The sequence below is a fragment of the Vicugna pacos genome, chromosome 23 (genome assembly GCF_048564905.1).
Source record: "Vicugna pacos chromosome 23, VicPac4, whole genome shotgun sequence".
Taxonomy (NCBI): Eukaryota; Metazoa; Chordata; class Mammalia; order Artiodactyla; family Camelidae; genus Vicugna; species Vicugna pacos.
Window position 1 is genome coordinate 28642742 of NC_133009.1, and position 25289 is coordinate 28668030.

Sequence of the window (25289 nt, forward strand, 5' to 3'; positions counted from 1 at the left end):
TGGTTGTTCATTTCCCCTCTTTCCCACAAGTTAATAAGGCTGTAAAAAGGAGAGAACTGAAATGGCCAGCCAGTCAAATTATAGAATATTGAAAAGGTCAGAGCAGTACAGCACAGAGGAAAAAAAAATTATGGAATATATGGTGCATTAAAATTCTTGTGACAATGATTATGACAAGAATGGGAAGGAATACCCATTTATGTTATTTCTGTCTAGAGAAACCCCACAGGATGGCATTCCCGGAACAGCAGTCATTCACGCATCTCCAAATCATACATGTGAAAATACCTATTTACGTTGGTTATTGCTAAAGAAATAATTGCATAGAAAATATCTACCTATTCAGCAAATAAGAACATGAAAAGTAAGATTTTAGCCTTAGAAATGGGTATTCCTGTTGTTAACATTATAGTTGGTCTTCCTGTTTGAAACTGAAGAAGTTCCTTACATGTGAAATCTGTTGGGTTTTATGGGATTTAACTTTGTTTCTTCATTTAATACTTTTTTTTCTTCCAATAAAATAGAAAACTAGGACTGAATGAATTAACCTTTTTGGAAATGCTTTAGAATGTGGAATATCCGAAAACAGCATCTAGGAATTTGTTTTAAAATGTTACATGATTTATACAAAATATGTGTTTTCCTTGTGATGCAAGATATTGGCCAGTATACAAAGAATCCTTCCTTCCCCTGCATCCTCTCGGGAGAGAGAGAGACAGAGAGAGCAGGACATACTTAATTCAGAAATTCTTAGGTGGTTGTTCTCAGGTGTACAGTAATGTTTATTCATTTTAAAATTATTTTTACGCATATTTGAATTTTTCTTATAGAACAGCTTTACTCGATTTTGTAGTCTGTAAAGACAGTCTGGTTTAAAAGGTAGCTTTATATTGTCTAAAGATGCATTGTTTCACTAATAGAGTAAACATTTTACAGCCCAAAGCTAGAATCTCAATGCATCATTAATAAGGATGCCCAATGCGATCTAATTATTTTTGCAAGCAGAGGAAATGAATTTTGATCATTACTTTAAGACCAGCTTGAACATAGATTAAATAGCTCCAAAATCAGGAGTTCTGCATGCTTCAGAAGAATCACCATGTGATTTCTGGTACCCTGTGATACTCTCCTTCAGTAGGTCTAGGGTGGAACTCAGATGTGTTAATGTTTGTGAAGTATCCCCAGGAGATTTTGACATGGGTGAGCCCTGGAACACAGGACTAGACCATCCCATTGTGCAAAGAGTTTAAGTGTAATCCCTAGTTAAAGCTCGATGGCACAGAGCACAGCCAGAGAAGATGGATGAGGGGACTCCAAAGTCACAGTGCCGGGGGGTGAGTGATGGGGAGCTGTGGTTCCAGAACACAGCATCTTAACCGGGCCTGCACCGTCCACTTATACTTACAAATAGGGTCAGCACTGAGGCCAGCTAGACAGGAGTGGTCACCTGTGATAGGAAATGCTTATCATTTTAGCACTTTCTAGCTTGATTCTTGAGGCTGAACCAACGGGGCTGCATTTTCCAGCCCACTGAAAACAAAGTTTATGCAGTGAGAAGTGGTAAAGCACAACCTTCTTAAGAGGAGGGATCAGAGGACCTGCTTTTGTAAGATTTTTTCCCCCAATATCTGGGAGCCCAAACTGGTAAAGTTCCAAGGAAGAAAGAGAGGGTGGGGAGAGTGAGAGGAAGAAGACCCTGGGGAATGAGAGGAAGAAGAATGGATCCTGTTTTGGTTTTGAATCTGGACATTTGTGAGTTTCATCGAGGGCTGAAATCCTGTCAGTTGCTCCAGGTCTGTGAATTGAGCTGTGTGTGAGCAGAGGTGAGAGATCATTAGACTCACTCAGCTGCATGTTTCCTGGAGATGTACACGTTCTTTTCTGAGCTGAACGAAATGGTTATGTAATTGCATCCTTCTCATAATTATTGAGTAATTATATACTTCTTATAATTACTGAGTAATCATTGTTCTATAACTAGAACTTAATGTTACAACTAATTGTATAATTACCATGTATTAATGTTATCTGGGAAACTTAGAATAAAGTGGTACTTAATATATTTCCCCCTGCCATGCTATTTTCAGAGCTAGCAAGAGTGTTTGTTTTACAGCTAGAAATTTGCTTCAAAGACAAACAAACAAAGTACAAGGGGAAAAAAAAAACCCACCAATATTATAATCATGGTTGTTAACTCATTGATCTTATAGCCGTACCTGGCTTGAAATTTGTAAAACAGTGTTCTCTTGGCTTATGTTTGTAACTTTTATTGTTGTTCCACAATTTGCCATCTTTTGTGAGATATGTGCAGTTATACTGCTTTGGAGGTAATAGAGCATCTGCCTGGGTCTCATAGGATAACCTGACCTTTTTGAAATTTTACAGCTGGGCATTAACAATAGCAGTAGTTATTTCAGCTCTAGCTGAAAATGCTTTCGAGGAGCTAGACATTATGGGAACTTGAGAAGATCTTCAGATGTGGATAATGCAATTTTTCTTAGACAGTGGTCAGCAGGGATTCATATTAATCTGAACCAAGTTTCCTAAGTGCGAGAACTGTGCCTTACTCATTTGGGGCATATTTATTCTCAGCACCTAGCAAAGTCTACTTCCTGCATGCAGTTGGAGCTCAAAAATCTGTCAAATCAAGTTGACCGAATGTGAAGAACCTATGAAAGCACAATTTGGAAATGTCTTTTCAACGTGTAGAGAAATTATCAAGGGCTACTTTGCAGGTTTCAGAGCTTCTTGCTCGTATGTGTTACACATATATATCTGCAGTGTCTACTTCCGTTTGGGGAACTTAAAGCAATTCTTAAGCTGTGGATATATCTTTATCTTGTTTTACTGAAAATGAATAGAAGCTATTAGTCTCATGTTTTAGCCCATAAGTACCATTTATTCTCTTTGGTACAAACCACTCCTTTGGATGTGCCAATTTCACGTTCAGAGTAATAAATTCTTGCTCGAACTAGGGATTTCTTCTCTTCATGGAAAAAACACTTAACTGCCTGTGTATTTTGCAGCAATAAAATTTTCAGCTAAGTTCCCCGACCCAAAGTTATTATAAATATCTTTTTTTAAATGTTGTATGTTTTTAAAGTTTTTAATCTGCCTTACCAACATTTGATAAAAATGCTCATAACTAGATATGAAGTCTTCTTTTCATCATTTGACCTTTATTGATTTTAGAGTTTGAAGTACAACCTAATGGAACAATGAGTGGCCCAGTGGTAGTGAATGAGATCAGTGTTGTTTAGTTAACTAAAAAAGCTTAGAGTTTTGATTAATAATACATTGTTGGGTGAAGGTGGAGAAGAATGGAATAGGTAGGTAACTGAGAAAGTAAAATACAGAGTGTATAACTCTTAATCACTTGCTTGTTCTAAACATGTGTCTAGAATGTATCAGGTGCGTGGATTATAGCAGAAACAGTAACGTTCCCAGCTCCTATTGATGAACATCTGTTGTAAAGAAATGTCACTGAACCTACATAATAACATGGTAATCAAAGAAGTATTATCATTCCCAGTTCACAGAGGAAAAACTTGAGGTTCAGAAATATTAAGTAATTTCCAAGGAGCACGCTACTTAAGTGACAAGGACAGGTGCAAATGCAGAACTGTCTGATCGCCAAATTTATGTACTTTTCCTTTGCATGATACTCTGCTACTAAACTGTGTAAAAATATAATACCGCAACTATTACATTTTGTCAACTATATAGTGAACGATCACTTTTCTTGGTGGCCATCTTTCACTTTTTAAAACATTTAATCAGTAAATATTACATCAGTATCCAGAGATCTTACAAATATGCTTTTCCCTTGAAGTCCAACATTGTGTGTTTTTTATTGATTTGCCTATATTTGTAGCATTTAGGCAGAAAGAGTGAAGTTACATATAGTAAAAAGTGTTTTGGCAAAGGAAGAAGGCTATTTGAAATGAATATTACTGTTCTTAGTCATTCTTTTTTCTGTGTTTTAAGTATAGCTAAATTTTGCTAAAGTAAGCAATATTTTGGAAAATTTGCCTTGTGTAAACTTTTCAGGAAAACATCTAATGTAGCAAGTGAAATAAATATTAGAATAGAATTTTCAGTTATGGCCCTATTCTTATGTTGTCTAATTTCCAACTCTTCCTAACCTTGAAAGTAACACAGTTGTGTAGGAGAGGGAAATAAAACACTGTTGTTGGACAGCAATATTTTCCTACATCCTAGACATGCTAAGATCAGAGAATGGGTTTGCTGAAGTTTTGGAAGGATGGTGGTGTTGGGGTCTGGCAATGCTACATTGAAGATGATTCTTCTATACAGCGAGGCAGCCTCTGCGTTTTCTCAGAGAGTTAAAAAAAAATAGATCTTCTGATCAAAGTAGACACATTACTTCCCATCCCTAGTTGCTTTTCAGGATATTTTGACCACTTCTGAGTTAAAGAGACCAATTCTGCTTGGATAGAAAGCAGCCAGCTCACCTCTTAAGCAAAATGAGCAGAAAAGATCCCAACTGATAATAAATAAAATATATGACACACATGCAAGTGTAATATTTATATCCAGAATCATTCCATTTGGCGGAAAAGACTGTGGTTTCCTTCCAGTCCGCACACCAAAGAAAATTCAAGGATTGCAAAACAAAAGCAGAAAAACAAAACAAAACAAAATGCTTCAATCAATTGTAAACACTCTATTAAGTGATTGATTTCTGTACCTGCCTAGTAGTTGTACTTATATGCATGATGCTTGTGATTAAGCTTCATACTATCTTCGAATATCAGGCCAGTTATTTTGAGCTCTGTGCTGAATAGATTAGAGAACAGAATATTAACTCAGATAAATTTTGTTCACAACATAGTAAAATAAAAGCATGCATATTGATAGTAGCACTGTACGGCCTCTTATGATACTGCTTTGTAGTTCTGTGTACTTCATGGTATTTCTGTACAGTTTTGTATATTTCATGGTGTTGCTATATCATTCTGTATATTTAGAAACCCAAGGAAATATTCAAATAATAATAGGAAAGAGTCCTTAAGTATTCACTAATTTAAATAGTTTTCTTTTTTAATCAGCAGGTGATAACTATACTCTCCTGAATGGCACGCAAATCATGCACAGCCGTGAAGAGACCAACGTGTGGGTGCCCATTGATGGACTGGTTCCTTTTACTAACTATAGTGTGCAAGTGAACGCGTCAAATAGCCAAGGCAGCTTGATAAGTGACCCTGTAATGATCGCAATGCCGCCAGGAGGTAAGTCTAGGAACCGCGTTGGCTGTCTAAATGAATATAAATGCCCTAGAATTGTCTCCACTGAACACCTTGTTTATTGTTAGAATTAATGTTTTGAGAGCTTAGAGTCTCACCTTTATTTCTGGTTGTTTGGGCTGTTGTCTCATTGAGCCCCTTTTATTGATGTTTCCTGAGACCACTTTCATCCCGCACTGTGTTTGCATGTATTCGTGTGTATATACACATACCTCTTGCTTTATGCCTGTTAGGGAGATCGGGAAATGCTTTTTTTTGTCTGAGACTTCATTTACTTTCAAAATTTATATTTTCAATTTGAACTTTAATTTTCTCATACAAGTGATTCTCATTCCTGGTTCTTTTTGGAGAACTAGTTTAGATGTATATCTAAACCTTCAATTTGACCAAAAAAGGGAAAAGTGAAGGTAATAGAATAGAAAAATGACTCACACCACGGGAAAACCACTGTGTCCTAATGATTAGGATTCAATGGTGTTATTTCCATATGTGAAATGTGACACAGTCTGGCTGTCTTTGTTTTAACTATTTCTATGAAAAAGATGGACTTAACTTACTCAGAATTATTATTTTGATCCACCCTTGTTTTAACTGTTTATGGGAACTAATTACTAGGAAGAAAACTCTCTTAGATTAATATGTACAGCCCTGGAACGGAAAGCATGCCTCAAAATAATGAGGCCCTGATTCTCAGCTGAGTATTTAGAAATGTGTGTTTTCTGAAAATAGCAGAGGAAAAGGACCCAGGGCACCCATTGTCCACTTGCAGCCCAACTTTAGGGGCCGGTGTGTTCTGTGCTAAAGGGTAATGTCACACTGTCTTGTTCAGAGCGATCTGCAGGGCTAGATAGATCCCTCTCCAGTCACAAAGTTGGTAAGAGCAGTGAAGGGCTCATCACCGGAGGACAATGAGCATTAATCCACAGTTTGCATGGAACCCCTCCTCCAAGGAAAAATGTCCATCACCTGCTGTGTCATAAAAGCGACTCGCCATTATCTACCCTTTATGATGTTATAAGAATTAATGAATGGATATTTACCAAAATGTTTGCAACTCTAAATGGCGGAAGCCACATTGTTTAAGAAAAGAACGCTTGAGAGAGACTTTGGGGGCTGATCAACTCTGTTGCGTATTTATGAACGGATATTAAAAAAGGAAATTGAATTTAGGTTGGTGCCTGTTTAAGCATTGAGACCAAAAAAGCTAAACAACAAAATTAAAAAAAAAAAAGAAACCTTGAATATTTGTATCTTCAGTTTTTACTGTAACCCAGTATGATGGAAGGGATAGCAATTTGTGATGACTCCGTACCATATTATGGAATGTCCTTTATTCATATTTAGATATTGAAGAGTGGTTAGTGCTTTAATGGAGATTTCTTTCAGTTACATAGTAATGCCGTCTTAACAGAATATGTGGAGTATTTGAGTTACGTATTCATTTTCTGGTACTTACTCTGATTTGGATAGTTTGCAATTTACAGAAATTTACATGGTACTCATAAAACAATTTAATTGTTTTGTAAATTTAATTAATTGTACATTTAATTCATTGTTCATGTGTTTAGGAATGTGTGGTCTGATCATAACATATAGGGGTGTGTGTGTCTATGAGTCAGTTAAACACAGCAGCCTCCCATTGCTAACTCTGTGTACGCTGTGTGAATCTGTCAGTCAGTGGGTTAGTAGAAGCGTTAATAGTATGCAAACGGGAAGAAACTAAATATTGTTTCATGGTGGTACAGCAGGACTGAAGTCAAGTGCTGAGTCTTATCTTCATCTCCGCTCTGTGGATGCTTATCCGTGTCGTTACCATAAGGCTCCGAAGGCCTTTGCTCTGGGCACAGTGCAGTCATTCACTCTGTGTACTCAGAAATCCGGAATTTGGGAGATAGCCCTTCACCAGAAGAGGAAACAAAATGTCTTCAAAGACAGACAGTGATTTGCTCAAGTTTATTACAGCCAGTAGGATGTCCTTTTTTTTTTTTATCATTAGATTGTTGTTGATTACAATTAGGAAACTTATAGCTTTGAAATTATCTCTTTTATGACCTTGTGGCAGTTTAAAGGTGATACCTCATTGATTAAATAGGTTTTAGTTCATGCTTCCTTTTACTTAATGATCTGAAAACATATTATCCTGATTTACACATAAAATCATGCTGAAAAGCATGTGGCATTCACTAGAATATGTGTGTTTAAGTAGAATTAAATTAGTACTGAGAGTTATTAAAGAAATCTTCCATGCCTTTGTCCAGCGAACTGTGTTTCATACCGAAATGAATAATAAATGAACCGATGTACGAAAGCGAACCGACTTATGAGCAGAGAAGATTCTATATGCTATTTACTTTTCCATTATATTTGGGTTGTTATCGTGATTGCTATTTCCTTGATTTCAATATTAGATCTCTTTCATGGTGATGTCGAATTTCTAGTATCTTTCGATGCGGAATTACACAAGATTTGTAATGATAACACCTTTAACTGTGTTTTCTTTTCAGTGTAGTTTAAAAACGTAAGATAGAAAATTTGGGCAAAACAGAAATGCTTATTTTTTTTTCCTGTATCATGTTTGCTATCAAATGTGCCCTGGAAAACCTCCTCTACCCATTGATCTAGCCAAATCCTATTCAATTTTTAGGTTTCATTTTGAAAGTCGATCCATCGGAACGTCATCTTTTACCAACTGAGGCTGAGATAGGGCCCTTCTGTATCCCCAAGTACAGTCACGTTATATTGACTGTCCCCATCACTGGCTATAAGATCCTATGCAGCAGGGACTGTTTCTTGTTCACATTTTTATCTTCAGTGCCTGGACCAAACCTAACACATGGTAGGTGCACAATGAATACTTGGTGAGTGAGTAAATAAATGAATCAGTCAGGATAGCTAGTTACCGGCTTTAAATTGTAAGCTTATCATTGCTTGGGCCTGACTCAGGCCTCGTCTTCTACTTGAGCAACCTCGTACGGCAGCCAGCTGTGGGAACTGTGGCCGCCTCTGTACACTTGTCCGGCGCAGAAACGTTGTGGCCATGCAGATGTAGTCGGGAGCCCAGACTGTAAGGAGGGCAGGAATATTGGAAGTAAGAATTATACCCACATTGCACTAATGCATCTCTGCTTCCTTCCTTCGCTATTGTAGTTACTTTACTTAGGTAAACATAGGAAAACAGAAGTGGTTTACATAGGAATTTGGAAGGGACAGGTAAGGGGACTTAGCACAAAGAATTTACCCTGGTACCTTATCTCTTAGTGAATGGTTATGAAATGCCTTATTTGATACTAGCTTTCTCTATTTTTCTGATGAGAAAAATTATGATTGATGTGCAGTTTTGTGCATGCCAATTACACCTCAATAAAGCTGGGAAACAAAAGTCCAACAATATCTAATTTCAAACCCTTGTTTGCGCATTCAGATCCTCCTTATTTCATTGAAGTTCTTGTTTAATAAATTTAATCTTATTTAAAAAATAAAACTCTTATAGTGGGGAGACTATAGCTCAGTGGCAGAGTGCATACCTAGCATGCACAAGGTCCTGGTTTCAATCCCCAGTATCTCCATTAAAGATAAATAAATTTTAAAAACCAAATTACTTCCCCACAAAATAAAATAAAATAAAACTCTTAACTTTGACCAAAGAAAGTAAAAGAAAAATATGATTAAACAATCTGATAAATACAAGTTATTTTGAGGATAAATGAAGATAAATTTTGAAGAGAAATTAAGATAAATGAGATCATGAGACCAACAGCTCCACAAGTGGGTGGACAGTGGCAAATCCCAACTAGCACACATTTTTAAATTTAAAAATTCATTTGAAATATTATTTAGTCAACTGGCGGAGTCTGGTGTTTTGTTTTGTTTTGTTTTTTCCGTTCAATTATGAAGCATATTCTTGCCCACTTGTGGGTACTCAGGCTTTTGTATCACTGTAATTACTACATTTTTACGTTGTTTGTAAAAACATAATGCTCATATTTACCACTAAGATACTCTTAGAAATGAAGAATATTTTTAATCTGAGCTATTGAATAACATTAGAGTGCAAGTTCAAGAGTTCTAGGAAAAGAATTAAAAAAATAAAAATGGAATCCAAATGTTAATCCATAAATATGAAACTTTCTTATGACCTTTACCCCTTCAAGGTCTGGAGTTACTAATGGGGTTAGGATTTCAACTCTTAATGGGGCTCAGTGCATTAGTGTTTTGTATGCACAGAACTCAGCATTCAGTTTAATAAGTGGTTGACATTGGTGATGTCCCTTAATTTGCTTAAATCTAATTGTCTCTTTTATCAGTCAAACCTGTATGGATTGGCAATTGATCAGAAAGGGTCAGCCATGACTCTGCATGTAGTTAAACCATGGAACCACCAGTTAAAGCCACCCTGCATGATAATAAGCAAAGGAAGAACAAATGAGCTTAGAGGAGGAAGGCAAAGGAGCTTAGAAGTTTTGCAGGATCTTCAAGTGCAGAACAAAGGCATTATGGAGTATATAAATTTTAAATACACTGCATTTTGCCTCCAGACTTAAACCTTTTTTTTCCAGATGAACTGAAATCTTGTCTGAAACTGTCTTTGTTACATCAAAGAACTACTCCGAAAGCTAAAAGAGACAGAAGAAGCATAAAAGGGCATAGTTTAAAATGATTAGTGACAAATTCCATACTGACGAGCTAGAAACAGATTTTTTCTGAAAGTTTTCTATTTTTCTGATAGAAATAATTTTATTCTATTTATCTTTTTCAGAACTGCTTTATTTTAACAGTGAAAGGAGCTCAGAGCCACCTTAGTTTGTGAACTTAATCCAGTTTTCTATGACAGGAAATAATTTGTCATGTATACCTTAAAATTGATGAGAATTATTATAATCTATAGACTTCATAAAAATACGAAGCTTGAGGAATGTATTCCTTTTCCAAAGATGCGATATTAGCAACGCTGGTGCTGAGAAAGTCAAAGTGGTTGTGAGTGGTTCATTTTAGAGTTTATTTTAATTTCTCTCTCCTTGTTTTGACCTCCCCCCAACCCAAAACACGGATAAAAGTAAAGGAGTGGAATCCATGTGGAATTAATACGTAGACACGTTGTAAAAGCATAGACTTTGGAATCCTACAAACCTAGATTTCACCCTTCTTTCACCCACTGGTTGAGTGACTGTGAGCAAATCCACAAATATATCTGAGCCTGAGTTTGTTCATCCATTAAATGGGCTTGATGATAATTACCAGCTGGTAGGGGGTTAAACAACACAATGTTATGTACCGTGCTTAGCATAGCGCTGTCTTGATAAATATTTGTGCTTGCTACTTTCTTTGTGCTATTTTCCTACTGAGACTTTTTTTTTGGCCTCTTGTGATACTGTGATTTATAATGAGAAATGTATATTTGGTCTTTGTCCCTGCTTCTGGCACAGAGCTCCTAAATCCCTTGGAGTTTCCTAAGCAAAGAGAGCTATCAGAGTGTCTTTTGTGATGTTAATACAGTGACCTTGAGAAAGCACCTAAGGATGGGGATTGGTTGCCAGTGGGGCCAACCAGGTGATTAGAAGGTTGGAACTTTCAGTCCCACCCACAACTGACCTCTTGGGAAGGGAGAGGGACTTGAGACTGAGTTCAGTCACTAGTGGCTGATGATTTAAGCAGGCCTGCCTAGGTAATAAAGTCTCCATGAAAACCCAAAAGGATGGGGTTCAGATAGCTTCCAGGTTGGTGAACACATGGAGATTTGGGGAGAGTGGCTAGTTCAGAGAGGGCATTGAAGCTCCGTACCACTACCCATATCCTTGCCGTAGGCCTCTCTTCCATCTGGCTATTCTGAGTTGTAGCCTTTGTAATAAACTGATAATCTAGTGCATTAACGGGTTTCCTGAGTTCTGTGAGCCACTCTAGCAAATTAGCAGAACCCAAAAAGGGGACAGGGGAACCTCTGATTTATAGCCGGTTGGTCAGAAGTACAGGTAACAACCTTGACTTTCTCCTGGCATCCTGAGTTGGGAGGATCATTGGAACATCGAATTTGTACCAAGATCTTCATTTTGGTCAGAAGCACAGGTGATGGTGTAGGCTTGTGAGTGACATCTGAGATGGTAAGGAGGGAGTGGGGCTGGAAATGGGCAGTTGTGTGGGATGAAAACCTTAACCTTTGGAATCTGATGCCATCTCCCGGTAGACAGTGTCAGAATTGAGTTGAATTATGAGACACCCAGTTAGTGCCAGAGCATTGCTTAGTGGCACGGAGGAAACAACCCCCACCCTAGCACACACACTGGAGTCGAGTGTGCATAACCCTTGTACCTCTGAAGGCTGGAAAATGCCCTAGAGAGAGAAGGCAGGTGAAAATCAGTCTTTTACACGTGCTGGGGAGACCAAGACAATTTTGTCCTGTTAAATCTCTATTCCTTCCTACATTTACCCCTTAGAGTGTTGACATAAATATGACCAGACCAGTATCCCTGCTCAGGGGTGGTGGTGATGTGTATTGAATGATGAAGCAGGAAGGATGAGAAGTGATTTTCCTTTGGAAATAGCTTAAATATCTCCCTCCATGACCTCTGGATCATAATTTTCAAGTGATTTTTACATCAAACTGTCGTTTCTTATCTTGGGATTTCTATGGGCAGAAAAGCAGCACATTTTTTCTTAATAGATTTCTCTTTATTCAAACTGAGCTACTTATTAAATACTATTTTTGTGATTATTTTTCATTCCACTGCATGTATATTTTTATTCATAAATACATGCTTTTATAATCTTATTAATGCTAGCCAAAAGAAAGGAATTTGAATTTTTTGCAAAATATTTTGTTCACCTTTTTCTAATTTTCCTCAAATATGTATTTTAAAAAGTTGAATCTTGGGATTGAAAGTTTATTTCATTTTTCACTAACTAGGAAAGCATCACAGTTGTTCAGACAGTATACATTTGAATAACTCAGTGAAATGTTTGCTTCTTAAAATGTAACATATTTTTTGCCTAATAATATTGCTTAAAAAATGATATATTCCCCACTGATTTTTGTATGGATCGAACTATTAATTTTCTTTTAGATCATAAAAGACTGGAATTCTCTTTCAGTTATCTGTTACTGTGTAACCAAATCCACCTCAAAATTTAGTAATTAATACACCTGCTCTCTATCATTTCTCATGATTGTAGGAGTTGTCAGTTTGGGAAAGGGCACCTAAGTCTACTGGTGGCCATAAAATTTTGTCTTTGAACTGGATGACTATCCATCTTGGTATGTTGCAGAATACCTGGAAATTTTTTTTATGGACCTAGCAAGTCAGTTAAGAGTAGATAGGTCCAGAGATTACCTATTAAGCACCGGAAAAAGGAAAAGGACATGCTTTAAAGGAAGCAGAATGTTGATCTGCCCTCGGAGCAGTCTAACCTCGGCTCTTTTGCAGGAGGGGTAGGACAGGACTATCAAATCCTTCTCTTAAGCTAAGTGTTACAGCTCTGCCTACATCATTGAGGATAGCCCTCATTTGATTTGGAAGTCAGCTAAGTCTGAGACTTTCGGCAGGACTTTCTCAGTGAACTTATCTTTCTCCTTCAGTTTCTAAAGGAAAGAACTGAATTTTCTTTCCTTTTTTTCTCATCTCACCTGAAAACCCTAAGACCTAAGAGGAGCGGGCTCTAGGTAGTGCTATGGACCAACCATAGGGGGGATGGTATCATTTTATGGCGGGATGGCTAAGAGACTTAGGAGCAATTAGAAGGTCAAAAACCAGGGATAGGCCAGTAAATGAATGAATGAATGAATAAATAAATAAATAAATAAATAAGGGTTGCAAATTCAAGCTTAATTTTATCTTACACTTTCCTACAGCAATGACAACTATAAAATATTGCTATGCCTTTTAAAATCTGTTCAGTACAATGTCAAGATGCTATTTTGGCATTTTTTAAAAATGAACTTAATATTCCTCAAAAATGTAAAAGTTTGCATGTAGTGTACAAATTTAGAGTCCCTCAGCGTGTGTTTGCTATTTTTCATCCACACTGAATCCACTTTGATTTATTTGTAAGATGTAAGCTGAAACTTTAGGCTGCAAGTGGCCATGAGATACTTAAAAATGGAAAGAATGCAATGGAATAGAAATCAAAAAAAATACTAAGATGTAGGTTAGAAATTGAAATAAACAAAAGGCTAAGATGGTATATTACCTTCTTCAGAGGATAGAAGGAAAGAGGGTAAAAGGCACAATGAAGATACAGAATTGTGAGGAACAGCATTCTTTAAAATGGCAGCATTCGACTGCATAAACACATGGTTTGTCTTTACCTTCAACATATTAAAAGCTACATGATTTATATCGCATCCCGTTCATATGAATCTTTAGGATAGCTTTACTTCTGTGTGTGTCTTCCAAATGTGCTGCTCTTTTTCCCTTGGAAAAATCAACCCATTCAAAGTAATAAGGCAGGCAAATTCAGTGAATGAAAAGTATTTAAATTCTTAATAAAACAGTGTATTCTTGAAAACACATAGCAGGCCATTTAGTTTAACCTGTGCTTTCTCCCAAGTATGAGAGTAAAACCCAAGCATTTATAACTGTCTTAAACATGCTGTCAAATCCTTTTACGAAAACCTTTACCTTCTTAGAATTGACAGTTTATTTACCCTGGTGTGTGTGTGTGTGTGTGTGTGTGTGTGTGTGTGTGTAAAATTACATAAGCCAGAGAGATGGATTCATTCCTGTTTTAAAGCTTGTGAATTTTTCCTCACTTTCTGTATTCACCATCTTGACAATGAACTTCCCGCTTATAAAAACATTTTGGAAAGGGACTAACTTCTGAGCCTTGGAGAAGACTGGGAGGGGACTTTGAAGTGTGCTTACCATAGACTCAACAAGCCTCTAGCAATGGGCTGCCAGCCTCCCACATTTGCATACTCTCGTGTGGCTTGTGTAGAAACACACAGGCCCTCACATACAATTAAGTGCTGTCTTTAGAGCATCCTGGGGCAAGAGAGAGAACAAAAGAAAAAAAAAGTTAATCACACTTCTTCTACTTTACCAGGGGAGAGGGGTAGGAAATACTATCTCTTTAAGTTCCATTGATATTGAAAAATCATATTTTTGAAAAGAATAAGTACAATTCTCCTTTGTTTTTTTTTTTTATCTTGGAATAAAGGTTTATCTATAACTTTAAGGTTGAAAAAATCCCGTCTGTCTGCCTGGCTCTACAGTTTGAAAGCAACTTGAAGTTTTATTTGAATTCTTATAGTGCCCTAAAGAAATTTTTGCTTTTTTAAAAAAAATATTATCTTATTCTCTTCTTTTTCCTTTGTTATCATAGATGGACTCTATGACTTGCATAAAATTCTATGAGCATAAATACTTCTACAAAAATCAGACAAGTTCTTAATATGTCTTAGCTACGTAAAGACCGTATTTCCAGTCTCTTTCATTGACATCTTCAAGAAGATCCTTACCATATCGCTATAAAGAGATAGAGAGCACCTAGAGTCTAAAAGTTCTGTCAACACTTAATGAAGACTATACTGTGACAACAGTGGGCAAACAGGCACTATGATATTCTTGATTATTAATTAATTGTGCAACCCCCACCCCCGCAAACCTCGGGTTGTTCAAGCGCATGCCCAAGTTTGAAAACCACTGAGCTAGGTCATCTTTAAAATACCTTCAAATCAAAAATATGACGTGATCTTATCTATGACTCCGTGCTGCACTTATAGCTGGGGCACAGAGTTATGGGCGATGGGGGGGCGGGCCCCTGCGCTCCGTGTGTCTTTGACTCCAGGAGCCCCATTCTCAGGGCCAGACGCCTTCCCAGTGGAAGGGAGCCAGCATGTCGCTCAGTCTCCCTGAACAGGGCAGGAAGAGGGACCGTGAGTAACCAGTTCCGGATGCTGAGTGTACCTGTGGCCCAAGCAAAAGGCAGCAGGCGTGGTGGTGTCTTGTGTGCTGAGGCAGCTAACTGGCCCCACTGTGAAGACAGTCAGCTGGGTTTCCTCCGCTCTCCAGTCTCTTCACAGAACATCTGTTACAAGCAACTCCATGTAACTGAACCCCGAGTCTCCTCCCTCTGGGGAGTCTTCTTTAATGAGCCTCTTGTGGCTGCACCGCCTCTGTGGGATTTTGAAATGTGTTTTCTCAAGGCAGTTACATCTTTATCCTGGATTCTAGGGTTGGCTGGCTGTCAGACCTCCTCCTTAGGATTTGCCCTTCTAGAGGTGCACAAATATACAGCTCCACTAAGTTGGCTGAAGTAGTTTTTCAGGTGCCCAGAGAAAAATTAAGATCAGGTAATCATTTATTTGATAAAAAGAATTTTCTTTGATGTGGTGATTACTCATACTCAGGTGGCACTTAACCAGGAGCAGGTGTGTTTTAGGGACATCAGCTCATTTTTTTATCACAAATTCTTTGAGGAAAGGGCTGTTCGTATCTCTGTTTACGCGAGGGAGCTGAGGAAAAGAGATTGTCTTGCAACTAGTTCCTTAAGATCATGCGACTGGTAAATGGCAAAGACCATCTTCACACCAAGAGACTGGCTGCAGGAAGCCGGATCTGAGCCACCGCATCCTTGTTGATGTAAAACACCTTCCACTGACCACTCGTATCGTCTCTCAGTGGAGGGAGCACAGGTTCCAGACCCCAGGGGTCAACGAGGCTCTGAAGATATGGCTTGACTCTCTACAGTCATGCTGAATATGGTTTCAAGAGTATTGTTTGTTGTATTGTTTGGCTGAAACAGCAGGTGTTCCAAACCTGTTGCCAATGAACTAGAGAGCCCTTCCCACTTCGCTGTATGACCCACATGCTCAAAGTTTACAACCTAATAAGAGGAAGAAAATTCAGTTGAAACAGATATTTTTACTGCCTTACGAAGCAGCACTAAGCAGAAGCAATATTATACAGTCCATACTCTGGGTGGCAAAATCCAGTCAGTTGGACCATGCTCTCCCAGCGGGTGGATATAAAATACTTACTTGTATCAAGTATTCTGACCAACTTCTTTCATAGTCACCCATGAATTTATAACTAAGATAAACTCTGTAAGTAGAAGAAGAAAATATTGAAATAACCTCATATGTATCTGTTGAGGAGAAAAGTCTCCTTTAACTTTTCTGAGAATATTTCTTTTTCTGAATTTGTAGCTCTCAAGCGACACGAGTTATAATACACACTTCTCTCTTTGGCTGGTAACAGAAAATGCAAGTGTCCAGATTTGAACTGCTGTCATGGAGGCTTTTGTGCAGATGTACAACAGGCAGTCCCATTAGAATTTGTGCAGATATGTTTACCCAAATCACTTGTGTGTAAGACTGGCATCAACATGGCGAATGACTCAGTTGTCCTCTCTCTGGGCCAATATTAAAATTGAATTTTGGGGGGGCTGATGCCTTCTATATGTCTAAGGAAATGAATAGATACGATGTTCAGATTGTACATAATTTGCATTTTTTTATAATTTCTGAAGATTTTTAAGCTTTTTTTGAGAGGGGATAATTAGGTTTATTATTTATTTCATTTATTCATATATTTTTAATAGAGGTGCTGAGGATTGAACCCAGGACCTTGTGTGTGCTAAGCGTGTACTCTACCACTGAGCTACACCCTCCTCCCCATAATTTGCATTCTTGTAAAGAGTCTTAATTATCCACTAATGTTAATTTTGGAAAATTTTTAAAAATTATTGAAAGAAGGAGAACAAAATAGCCCATGTTTTTTTCCTCTCCATACTGAAACAGGTTTTCATGAACAGATTAAGAGCTCATTAGTCAGCTGAGGACACAGTCACAAGTGGAATAGTGGAGAACCCAGAAGTGTGAACATTATGAACATGTAGGGGACTTGTGCCCTGGAGTGGTCACGGGGATGACCATCTGTGTCTTCTGGGCCATCAGGAAGGAGGAACCCTTTCCTCATGAAAGTCTGAGGTTGAGGGTATGTCCACAAAAAAAAAAAAAAAGGCTTGAATCTCGTTTGCATGGTGGACTCTGTAAATCAAGGAAGCACACTGACCGCGGTGACTGTCCAACTGTCTGACCTTTGTCTTCACCAGCACCCACTCTCCCCAGCAGTTTCATTTGTTGGTTGCATGACCTCAGGAGAGTTATCTCCTCCCGATGCCTCAGCTTGTTCATCTGAAAAGGGATTCTGTTATCCCATGACCATCCTCAGGGTCTTGGTACAGGGAAAGGAGTATGTGCCCTGGGAAGATCTGCTGGCACAGAAGTGGGGGCCCTACTATTTGTTTAAAGAATCAAAAGCATGATATATAAAATGAGCACAAAATAAGCTGTCACTATTTAGGTTGAAAATTGAACCAATCTCCAGACATCTGAGTGTTTTCCTTGCTGATTCCAGCAGTTGCCTCTGAAAGCTGCGTGTAAGGAAACAGCAGACTGGTCGGTTGTGGTAGGTTAAATTATAAGTGAGGACTAATTTGTGGATCAAAGACGCTCTCTGGGAGATATCACTCTGCTGGTAGGAAAGGCATTAGCTGTCTCCCTCTGTCTCACGTGTTTGTACTCTCTGTCTTGGAAAGCTCCTCCACAGTTTCAGAATCTTGATGTTTAATTTAACACAGAGGCCTTTGAGAAACACAACAGGGGGTTGTTCCTGGTAGTTCTGGCACTGAGGAAATTGAAATGTACATGTTTTTTCTCATTTATCAAAGACAAGCAAGAATCTAAACTGACATTTTATATCAAATGAATTATGAACTGTGTACTTTGTACCTAAGGGAACAACAGCTAAATTAGAGTTTAAGATTAAAAAGAGAGAGAGAGAGAGAAATAGGCTTTTAATAAAACATACAGTAATTTCTGCTATTCTGTCTGATGGTAACACGACTACACACAGTCCTTATTGTGGAACCGACAAATGGATGCAAGCTACTCTGAAATCTCTAGGATTAAATATATTTGAGAGACTTTCCTCAAAAAGGATTAGACCTAAATTTCATCTCATGTAGCTTGGCTTCAGGACCAGTGAGACATTCTTGATAATCTAAAGTTAACTTTCACCTTTTTGTCAATCCTTCCTTTCTTAGGGAAAAAAAATTACATCTGCAAATTCTCACTTCCTGAGAAAAGGTGAGATTAGAAGTTGCTTGAGGGGAAAAAATTGTATACAGGACAAAAGTTATACACACAAAAGTACCATATTTTCTATCTCCTCTATTTCTCAGTAGCTCCTACACATATATACACACTCACACTCACACACAAGCAAATTACCCTAGTGATTAAGAGCATGGATTCTAAAATCGACCAGATTGGGTTCAAATTAAGAAATTAAGTTATACAATCATACCTAGTTTGCTTCATTTTTTTTTTCCATTAAGTGGGAGAAAAGGTGGTAAATTCCTCATCAGGTTGAGGCCGAGAGAATTATGTATGATCAGTGCATGCAGAGAATGTGACACAATGCTGGCCCCATAGTAATTATATATTACATTGCAAAGTTACAGCCTCCCACGTATGTGACAAGAATGGGTAACAACAAACTAGCACCCCACTTTTTAACGGCTACTGATTCCTGAAGTCTAGGAAACATGTGAATTAAATTTTTAAAGTGAAGGAGGATCTTGTCATGTTTTTACAATATACCCAATAATCATTTTTGAAATTATTGATTGAAGATTCTTGGAAATTGGGGGTGATCGACACTTTCTTCTTGTAGGCAGAGCTCTGTTTTGATGAATGTGCCAGTCTTCAAAAGTAGGTATTCTCATTCGTGCTACATATATATTGAAGAAGCGTTATTAATATTAATACTTTTGTTTTCTACTTCCGGATTCCCCCAGAATTCCTTGGTGTTAATTCTGTGCACTTTCTGACATGATTTAGACTTGTGTGGCTAAATTACTAGAAACAACTCACTAATATTCCGATTACAGATTTTCTTCACAAACTTAAATACGTAGATACTAATCATGATTTGGTCAAATGAGCATCATTTTTTATTCTCAAATTCTGATTCTAACTCTACTAATTGTGAACTGGAATCAGTTCTTAGAAGTCTTTCAGCATTTTTTATCCTGCTGATGACCTGTTTTATTCTTACTAATAGAGAATGTGAAATTAATAGCCTGTTGAGGGAAGGGATGCCCAATGTGTAATTTAGGTGTTTTAAGGCTAGATCTAGTTGCATAATTAATTAATCAATCTAAATGTTAGATCCAATCCCATTGTTAAGATGGCTTTTGTAACCAGTCCTCTCTGTTTTTTCCATCATTAAGTGACTAAAATTTTGTCAGCTATTCAAAGATCACTTTATTTCTTGGTTCTTGATTCTGTTCCAGAATGGTAGACTCAGTGGCACTGTAAGAGTTAGTCCAATTCTAAAATGCACTAGTTTCTTTTCTTAACTACTTAAGTCTTTCTTGTGTTGTGTTTTGTCTTTTGTTTGTTTTACTATTCTTGTTAGACATTCAACAAGAGCATATCTGTGTACTCTTTCTAAAAGGAGTGGCTTTGACCTACCTTGAGTTCACTGGTGATTAAAATTGTTTATTAACCTTGCTAAGCATACTAATTTTAATTTTACAAAGGTAAAGTTCTTTAGAGAATTATTTAAAGTGAATGAATAGTATTTTAACTAAACACAGGATAGACTTAATCCACTAATTTTTTTATATGTATTTTAGATGATTTTTTCTATTGAAGAGACAGCACAGAAAGGGCTTAAATAATCAGATTCTCGAGGGAAAAAGAATTTAATCTATGCAGCCTGGAAAGTAATTTGGGTGAAGATGATGGTGCTGGAAATAATAGGAGTACTAAGAAATACTCTTAGGAATACTAAGAAGAACTCAAATGTCACAAGCAAAGGCTTAAATAGAGTATCAAACTCTAGGAAATCTCTCTAAGGAAAAAGAATAAAATTTGGTTAATGTTTTAAGATGTAACAACAACAACAACAAATTCTTCTGGGCATTATGACCACCAGCTTTAGGGCCTCTAATTAGTCTGACAAAGTGACATTTCCACTTCTCATTGAACCAATAATGTGTCTAATGAAATTCAAAATTTCTATTTTTCTCTGAGCACAATGAGCTGCATCATTCACAGCTTTGGGGGATTTCAGAATTAACGGAGGATGACTTCCGTCTGTGTGACGCTTCCCGGTTAACAAATTCACTGAAACTATCTTGCAGAGTAATTTTAAGTGACTAATCTTAAACCACGAAGAGAAATGAAGGTAGAGGTATCTCGTGTTGGTCCTAGGGCTGCTGATATGAAGTGGAACCTTTTATTTCTCAAAATGATCAACAGCAATTAGTATTCAGTGGTGTCTTTTTATTCTGGTGCCCGTGACCCACCTCTGCCACCGCCTTCTGTATTACTCTTATTATAATCTGTAACTGGGAATATTCTTGCTTCTTTTCCATTCTAATTAAAGCATTCTTTGTGAACATGGGGACAGTTTTTCGTTTTGTGAAGAACAATTACTAGAGCCGGGTGAGATCTGCCAATTGGGTTTCATGTAACTTTGACAAATATTTGCACTAATTTTGATTGAGGTAGTCTCACACCAGTGAGGTGTTGGTGAGGCTTTGGTTCTCCCTTAGAAATGTAGATCAAATGAGTCAATGAAAGACCAAAGATAAACCCTCTACCATCATCAGGTTTTATTCAACAACGTACTCCAAAATATTTTATTTTGTCACTGGACTGAAAGGTGAATGATGAATTTCTTACAAAATTTTCATTTTATGCACATGTTTTCTTCCTAGACAGAGCTTTGTCCTAAGTACTTCTCTACAACCCTGGTGACAACCTTGAGAAAATGTCGCCAATTCTCTTAAGTTGAATTCATAAAACCTGTAACCCTCCTTATGCATCTTGTTTGTCTATTTTTCTATGGAGACCATTCTGGGAGCTCTCAGAGCCAAAGGCCTTGACAAGAGAGGGGAAAAAAAATCCTAATAGAGGAACTGAGACAGACTAAGAAAGACAGAGATAATTTCTCCAAATCTCTAACCCCAAATAAACCTCATCAAAATTTAAATGCCATAATTAACTTTTTAAAATAAACTTCAAAAGTGTCTTATTTCATTCCAAACGTCCTAGCTATGAGATTTCTCCACACCTCGAAGCAAGGTCTACACTTAGAGTTGGTTCTTTGGGCTCTGGGGACAGATGGGGAAGGGGTGGAGGAAGGAAGCTAGCCCCACTCTGTGTCTGCAAGGAGGGGCAAGATTCTGGCTTAGCCTGTCACTTTAAAAGGCATTGCTTAAAATAGGAGTTAGGAGTTTGGGTTTTGGAGACAGGTTGCAAGATTCAAACAGCAGTTCCACCCCTTATTAGCTGTATGTTCTTGTGCAAGTCACTTGTCTTACCTGCTGCAGTCTGAATGTTTGTGTCTTCCCCAAATTCAGAGTTGAGACCTTCCACCTAATGTGATGGCATTAGGAGGTGGAACCTTGGGAGGTCATGAGGGGGGGAGCTCTCATGAATGAAATTGGTACCCTGATAAAAGAGGCTTAAAAGAGCCCCCTTCCCCCTCTTCCACCATGTGAAGACACAGTAGTAAGGCACCATCCATGAACCAGGAAGCAGGTTCTCAGGAGACACTGAGTCTGCCAGTGCCTTGATCTTGGACTTCCCAGGCTCCAGAACTGTAAGAAATAAATTTCTGTTGTTTATAAGCTACCTAATTTACAGTATTTTGTTATATCAGCCTGAACTCACTGTCCTCTGTCTAAGCCTCAGTTTTCTTGACCCACCTCACATTACACATAGGACTGTAATGAGGGTTAAATGTGCTGATAGAAATACTTAGTTCAGCACCTGGCATATAATAAATACTCAATATTAACTTTGTTACTTGGTCCATACTAGTTCAGCGGAACATAGCCTTTCAAGAGACTCAAGCTTAAATACCACTTCCTTAGGCTTTTTCTACACAACCAATTTCAAGTCAGCACCCCCAAGGTGGGTGTACTGTTCTTCATAGCATTTTGCACACATTTGAACTACACATCATTTTCTATTTGCTTAATGCCAGCCTTTCTCCATTTGACGATATTCTCATGCCTGTCACGGTGGGGACTTGGCTACTGCGTTCTCCATTACGTACCCAGCACCTAGTACAGTGCCTGGCAGGGGAGGAAAGGAGGAAGGATAGATCGATTTTTCAGGGAATATAAAAACAGCAACATTTTCAAGTGTATTAACTCATTACTATATCTGTTTGCTTTAAAGTGATAGTCATATAAGCTCAAACACATCCTAAAAAGAACAACAACAAAAAAATCTGTATTTTCTTGCTCCCCTCTCCCACCTTTAATGCTTTTGATGTCTTCTTTTACATCTTCATGTTTATTCTCTTGCAACTCGTTGTAGTTACCGCCTTTCCAATTATGATTCTCTCCTTTCTCTAGCATCCTGCTTCTTTTCTATTTAGAGTAGACTTTTCAATATTTCTTTTAGCGTAGGTTTAGTATTGATGAATTCTTTTAGTTTTTTCTTGTCTGTGAAATTCTTTATCTCTGCTTCTATTCTAAAGGATAGCCTTGCTGGATAAAGTATCCTAGGCTGCAGCTTTTTCTCATTCAGGACTTTGAATACATCTTGATACTCCCTTATGGCCTATAGTGTTTGTGTAGAGAAATCAGCTGAAAGCCTTATGGGGGATCCCTTGTAACTAACTCTTTGTTTTTCTCTTGCTGCCTTTAGCATCATTTCTTTATCTTTAGCCTTGGCAGTCTTGATTAGAGTATGTCTTGGTGTAGGTCTGTTTGGGTTCTTCTTGCTGGGGACCCTGTGTGCTTCCTGTATTTGGATATCTGATTCCTTCTTTAAGTTTGGAAAGAAAAACAGCAAGAGTTTCATCACAAGTTTTAAATCCTTCTAAGCTTCCACTATTTATAGCTTGGAGGCTGCATGGTAAACAGGAAAAAGGATGGAGTTTTGAATCAAAACACCCATGTTTGAGTCCCAGCCTGGCCCTTAGAGCAATCACAAGGAACTGTAAAAGTAATGAAGTACTGTACCATCTAATTTATGGTCTGAGTACAAGGTCAAATGAATGCAGTGCATTTAAATATTAATTATTATTGTTACGTTTTGAAATAAAAAGTTAAGAGTTTTCTAAATTAATAAAATATTGTATTTCACATTATTTTAACATATGCTAATATAGTGTATATATTTAGTTTTCTAAATTTTCAAAAATTTCTACTTCACCAGGGCATCTTAGTAAGTACTCCTCTCCTTATAAACTTAGCCTCCTGACCATATGACTCCCAGCCCAACCTCAGTCCCCTTTACATAAGACGCTGTGTGGTCAAAAAAACAGGCACTGCATTTCACTCAACTGAGTGTGTCTAATCCCTTCTGTGTCTACATTTATTTGTCGAATGGGGAAATAGTACATCAAAGGGACTTTTAAGTATTAACAGATAATATATGTAGTATACTTAGTAGGATTTCTAACTTGATGAATGTTAAGTATAAATGAAAAATACTTAAAAATTACCTATTTAGTGTTTTTGTTTAAAATGTAGTGGCCGTCCAGTTTTATGGCTCATCTGATAAGGTAAAAATTAGTTGCTGAGTTGATCAAAATTAAGATGGCTAGGAAATTTAAACTTTTTGATGTGTACAAGGCAGGCAATTTCTAAACATTGTGAATTTTCTAAGTGCTTACAAAATAGTGGAGGATCAGACTTTATTCTTTGATAAATATAATTGCTGTTGCAAATAATGTATTGAGAGAGATCTTACTGTGAAGTCAACAAGGATAGAGAAGAAAATTACAAATCCTAATGTACAGTTCTTGTCCTCAAGTAGCTTATGATAAACCATGAACATGTAAGTTTCCCCCAAATGTTTTATTTCTACCACATATAGAATCTTTGCTGTGTTGTGGAGGACCATAGAATGATCCACTGGACTGTTTTGACCACTGGATAGTTAAAAGCTAAGCTGTGTTTCCTTCAGGACTCTTGTGATGTTGTTCCCAAAACACTGTGTCCTGTTTTGCCAGCAAATAACAATGTATAACTACTTTCTCTCCCTAGTATTTATAATATCACCCAGCAACATGGCTTTCAGGACATTAAATTCTCGGTGAGACTTGCATAAGGATAGATTTTGGCATCTATGATAATGGTGGTCATGGTGAGGGTTGCAGACACGTCAGGACTGTGAAACAGAGACTGGCGAGAAAGTTCAAGATCATAATAATATCAAACACTTAGTTACATGTTTCTTTTGATGTATGTTCACTTTATTATGTATATATTACATTATGTGACCATTTTATATGGTAACTCAGTTAACCCAGCTCTGTGAAGAGTGTACCATTTTCATCCTTATTTTATCGATGAGGAAACTGAGGCACAGAGGGGTTAAGTGACCCGTTCAGTGACTAAGTAGCAGAAGCAGCACTTGAACCCAGGTCGACTGGCTTTTCACCAATGTACAAATCTACCTATTCTCTGATTTAATTAAAATAAGCTCCAAATAAAAACATTTCAAGAAATTGATAATAAGATAATTAAGTTTAAAAATTTTAAAGCACTAACTAGACCTAAATAAGAGAGTGGCAAATGTGTGCAGCATTCAGGGTTATCTGATATAATAAAAAGCTTATCAAAGAGAGCAAAGTTTCAGCTGGCTAAAATGTATAAACATGCATTTTAGAAATTAAGAAATATTAAATGTCCAATAAGCAAATTTTATGCATTTCAATCAAAGTCAGTTTCTTTTTTACTTTGATTTCCTATTTATATATCCATCTTCAAACATTCCGATGAACTCCAGGCCTATATAACCAACCAGTCTCTAAAAATACAGTCGGCATTTCAGAACCAACCAAATTCTTGATCCTTCTCCCACCGGGTGCTCCTCTCCGGTAGACTCATCTCAGACAACGATCTCATCTCTCAGTTATTCATTCAGACCTAAAATTTAGGTTTCAGGCTTGACATCCCTCTTTTTCCCTCTGCGTCCCCACTGCTGTTCCCCCACCAAATCCTCTGTGCATTATTTCTTCCCAGCCTCTGCCTCACTCGCTATGATCA

The 25289-nt window shown here is 37.5% G+C and overlaps 1 protein-coding gene across 1 annotated transcript in view; it reads left to right on the forward strand.

Annotated features, from left to right (window-relative positions):
- Positions 1–25289, forward strand: part of USH2A (usherin) — a 698253-nt gene that overhangs the window by 431850 nt on the left and 241114 nt on the right. The window contains exon 39 of the mRNA XM_072948735.1: positions 5073–5252. Within this exon, the coding sequence (XP_072804836.1) occupies positions 5073–5252 (180 nt within the window). The remainder of the gene's footprint in view (positions 1–5072; positions 5253–25289) is intronic.